General features: G+C 40.6%; 1 protein-coding gene across 1 annotated transcript; it reads right to left on the bottom strand.

Annotated features, from left to right (window-relative positions):
* Positions 1–258: 258 nt before the first annotated feature.
* On the bottom strand, positions 259–1502 carry LOC123452676 (BTB/POZ and MATH domain-containing protein 2-like). Its single transcript, XM_045129380.1, has one exon. The coding sequence runs from the start codon at positions 1469–1471 to the stop codon at positions 362–364; it is 1110 nt and encodes a 369-aa protein (XP_044985315.1). The 5' UTR covers positions 1472–1502; the 3' UTR covers positions 259–361.
* Between the last annotated feature and the right edge of the window lie 3802 nt (positions 1503–5304).

The following is a 5304-nucleotide window of genomic DNA, read 5'->3' as shown; positions in this document are numbered from 1 at the left end:
ATCCAATTAGAACATGTCAACTCAAGAATCAGCCTTTAAACTTAAGTAAACGTCCGTACATGTAGCATTTCTCCTAATTCAATATCCAGTTGAACATAACCATGTATGTACGCATGAAGTAACTTCTCAATAATCAAACTAATACACAAAACAAGGTGGATGGGCAGTCATGCCAAGGTTGATGGGCAAACAACATATAATCAAATAATAGTCTCTTTTCTCCCACAAGAAAAAAGATGCTCTGAAACATACATACAATGATGCAACCATGCATATATGGAGAGGTAGCATAATCATTATATAAGTAGTGAAATTTTGGATGACAATATACATGATAGTAACAGTACCAAACGGAATAGCACTAAATTGACATGATAATATCCTTTGCTGCGTTCCATTCAGCCGGGAGTATTCTAGCTACGAGCTCCTTGAGAACAGACGGGCAGCTGGACTTGAGATGCTCATAACCTTCGCTTGCCATCATCGCCTCCAAATTGGAAGGCGAAGCAAGAAACCTCAAACAAGCTTCTTTGAGACGATGAAAACCATGCTGCTCAGCTATAGCCAAACTGGTTGCTACCATGTTTGAATCAACATGACAACACAATTTCTCCTCGCAAATCTGCTTCAGCCTGTCAATGTTGTACCTATCAGCAGCTACAAGTAGATGACTGGCCATCACCACATCAACCACAGGAGAAACTTTGTCTGTGTATATGAAATGGAGCAAGGCCTTGAACACGTCAGGTTCCATGTCATATATTTTGATAGTACTACTAGAACTCTCCTCCATGGCGCCGAGGAGCTCCGCCTTGAAGACAGATGATCGAGCAACCATGACACACCTATGAGCGGGGAATATCTCACCGCCAACTTGAAATGTTAGGTCTGCCGCATCTTTGCTCTCGAGGAGATCACCGAGATGTCGGTGCAAGTCATCTGGAGAAGCCCTTGTTTCTTCTTCGTGGAGGATCTCCTTCATGACGGTGACATCGCATCTGATGGTTAGACAATCATCTCTGAGATGCTCCGATTTTTCCAGCTTAGCTTTCTTCATTAGGTTATGGTAGCCCCAATTTGGAGCTTTCCTTGAGAATGTATGTGTACCTTGGTTGCGGGTGTATGAAAGCACTGGTTCTCGGTTCTCGTCAAGTAGACTCAACGTGAAATTCGCCTTCACATCTTCGGCACAGGCGGATCGAAGATGTAGAAAAATTGATATGTAATCAGGACAAACCGCGCTACCGTTTGGGTAATAGGTCATGGCCCAGTCGTGGCCTCCAACGCTGAAAGTTGTAGAGGTCAGGTACTCGCCATTCTTGAGTAGCGCCTTGGCTCTTGAGTATCCATCTACCTTGAGCACGTATGATCGCACATATGACCTATGCACAGATTCATCAGCTACCATGGCAATAGAAATCTTGCAATGCTTCGCCATTCTTGGAGCAAGATGGAAGACAAGCGTATCCATGTAGATAGAGATGACAAGCACGTGGACAACAGCCGGGCCTTGATTGATTCTTGCCGCCGGGCAGAACACAACGTATTCACGCGGAACACTCTAATCGATAGGTGTTTCTTTTGCTTTATTGATTGATGATTAATTGATAACTAAACTAACAGGATATGTCTTACGAGCGCTGGTGTATATACATACATGTATATAAAGGCCTAAGGTATAGCTAGCTAGAGCAAATACAGTACTAATCGGTCTACTACTATTAATCCTACTCCTACTCGGTAAGGAATTAATACTGGTGTACAGAACTACAGATGCATGTTCCGTGCATGTTTGTGCCTCTTTTTCCTTTTTCTTTTTTTGTTCTGCAAAGGAAGTTCTTTTTTTTTTTTTTTTTCTTTTTTTGCGATGGAAGTTTCTGCCTATGTCTCCAACATAATACTAGTACGTAGTAGTATATGCTCCGTATTATATAACTAACTAGCTGGAAGATAGCTTCAAACAAAAGGCAGATTTGTACGTGGTCTCGACCAGAGAAAATATGTGTTCAGCACAAAAGTACGGAATGCTTTTGCCGCCTACAATTCATTGAAAACCAATTTTCCTGAAACTGAATTCAAACAACCCTCAACACAGCTGCACTACCAACAATACCGTCACAACCAGTGGTACATCTAGAAAGAAAATGAAGGATGAGCTCAAAGTTTACACCCAGAAAAATAAAAGCTTACTTGAAATTCGTGACTTTGGAGGGTAGGCTGAAGCCTATCGAAGCCTTTCAGGTGGTTTCACCACTCTTCACAACCATAGCTAACAAAATATATTTAGTTGTCAAATGGTTGAGGATTCACTTCAATGGCAACAAAACGGCCGAGGGTTACATGCATTATTTTTTCTTAGTGCTTTAAACTCAAGGCTCCTACATCACAAGATCTGGAAATTCGTAAGGGCATGCACCCAGGCGACTCGATTGCCTTGGGATTCATGAAATAGTTGAATTTTGCACAAGGCCACAATAAGTTTTAATCGTTGAAACTTACTTTTTTATACTAAGTTCAGAAAGTTCAAATTTATATTATTTTTAAAAAATCATCAAAATGTATTTAAAATGAATCTTATGTGAAAGACCTCATCATGAAAAACACGAATATGAAAACATAACTTAATTTAGACTTTTTATTCAAAGGATATAAAATCCAAAAATTGAAAGCCCAAAGAGAAAACGGGTCAGTAGCTGCTATGCGACACATTTGAAGTGAAATGGAAAGAAAGCGACGCTGTTCGAGCAAATGGCTCTGGTGCGACACATTTGAGCACGTAAATAGACCAGTTGCACAACATGCCCCTTAAACTGAACTAATGCCCTCATTAGTTGTTATGGGTTGAACCCACCATTTATCCACGTAAGCGCGGGACCCATAAATTGTCCATGTAAGCGCAGGACCCACCTGTTCGCAGTGACCTGAAGAGACGAGTGCCCGTGCCCGTCCGCCCGCCGTCGCCCATTGCTTCCCCTTTCCCCAATCTTTCTCTTCTCTGGCGACCTAGCGCATATGTCTTCCTCCTCTGCCACACACTCAAAATGGTGACAGTATGGTCCAGTGCCGCTCACAATGTGCCCTGACTGCCCACGTCCAGAGCCTCTTAAACGGTGGGTCAGTAAGACTGATGACAATGTCAATTTTGGACGCAAATTTGTGAAATGTTTGGGCAAAACAATGGTAGGAAAGGATGACAAAGTTAGGTCTCAGTTCTTAGCCCATTCTTTCGCTGTCGTTTGCTCTGATTTCTCCATATTTTGTTTTTTCTCGTCGAATTTGGGATTTAGAGTTCATGTTGTTGTTTTCAGATCCTGAAGAAATGTACCCATTTCGAGTTGATGGATGATTATATTGAGAGGATTCTGTTTGAGGGCTACATTGGTTCGAGCAGGGCCACAGCCTGGGAGACCAATTTGGACGAGGTGCCGCCGATTGGTGTGGAAAATTTGGGGAGCTCAGACACGAGTTCGGACAGAGGGGCGGGCAGAGTCCTGCCGATGGCGAGGTACACGTGCAATGCTGAATTGCACGCGGAGTCCGAACTGAATGAGGAACGGAAGAAGATCAAGAAACATCTAATGCAGATGATAGAGTTGTAGAAGCAAGCCAATATCATGTCAGGAGGGTTCTATTGTTGTATCATTGCTATGTTTTTATTTTACTTATTGTTAATCCATCATTAGAATTGGCATTTAGGCCTGTGAGGGTAGAGAATGCGATCTGTGCATTAGACTGATATGATATGTTATATGAGACAGATCGGGAGAGAATGAGAAGAAACGTGGTGAGGAGTGGGGAATGACGGGTCTGCAAATGTTCGGGCTGTTTTTTGCCAAAATCCGTGGGGTCGGGCAGGTTTTGGACGTGGATAAAACACTTACCCCAGTTTGGGGACCCATGCGCCGATTTTCATAGTTCTAGGACCTAGTTGACACACCTGCAATAGTTTAAGGACCTATAGTGCACTTCACTTCTAACAAAATATACTAATAGCTAGTCAAATAGTTGAGGATTGGCTTTAAAACATGATTGTTTATTTATATATATGCTATATTTTTCTTAGTGCTTTAGATTGACTAGTAAAAGTGCTTGTGCGTTGCAACGGGCGAACACCAAAAACTCATAAAAGTTATAATGTTCAACAGAAAACAATTCCAGTTCATCAAATTGCACCAATCTGATGTAAATCCTACAAATCATTTGGTTGATGCTAAAGTGGAGGATTAAGGTCTGGTTGATGCAGTGTTATATTAACAATTGGACATATCAAGAAGGGCCACAAAATCTCTTGAACAGGAAAAATTACTGACATAAACTTCTTTGTTCCTCCAATATGCTTGCATTAGTTAACTCTATCTGCACATCTTAGTTCCTATGTCAATCATGTATCGGATTGGTAAAATTTAAGCTAGCCAAGGAATGAAAAGACAAATATGATCATTGTAGTCTACGACAATTTATTGTGTTTCAACAAAGGCCATGGAAAAGATATGTAAATGAAAACGAGCAATACCCACCCAACTCGAAATTGGTGTCACTTAAAGAAAAGATTGTTTGTTAGCACTGAAGTATCGAGTGAAAGGGAAACTGAAAATAGTTCGATAGCAGAATAGCGAGATATTAGAACAAAATTTAGGAATAGTACAACTACTATTTTAAAAACTGAACTAAGTTTTCTCTCTACGCATATATCTTCAATCAGATGTCCACTTATTAGTTGCCAATTAAAGGTTGAACTTAGAATTATAGACCTTACAATTACTCCCTAATAGGCCCAGTCAACATGACACATTTATCATTGCTAAAATGTTGATATCTCAGGATCCTAGATTATACAGTGATAATCATCCCATATTAAGATAAGAAACAATTAATGAATAAATAAAATAACTATAATTCGGAGCTTCAAATAAAGCAACTGGTTCGGTTAATTCTTTAGTCGACGGCTCTATTATACCTGATGGAATTATCCTCCTCTTGCTGCCAGTCGAGCACCTTGACCCGCTCATCCTTAGCGCAGCATATCCACACAACCCATTGCACCACTCAAAGATACAGGTTGTGAACTCCACTAACGTGTTGTAATTGGATTTAGCTTTTTCCTCATGGAGCCAAAATCTTTTGAACAACATGTCGTACTGTAATTTCATGGCAAACATGCAAGCATATTAGCTGGACTTTTTGAGATTTACTATATATGCATTTCTTAATCACTTTATCTAAATAAATACCCAGGCACCAAGTGAGGCAGGAGCACAATGTGCATCACTTTGTAAGAACCATAAAGAGTAACAAACAAACAAA

This window comes from Hordeum vulgare, chromosome 5H (assembly GCF_904849725.1).
Source record: "Hordeum vulgare subsp. vulgare chromosome 5H, MorexV3_pseudomolecules_assembly, whole genome shotgun sequence".
NCBI classification, from domain to species: domain Eukaryota; kingdom Viridiplantae; phylum Streptophyta; class Magnoliopsida; order Poales; family Poaceae; genus Hordeum; species Hordeum vulgare.
Note: the sequence above shows the minus strand (reverse complement) of the source record. Positions and strands in the feature narration are given on the sequence as shown.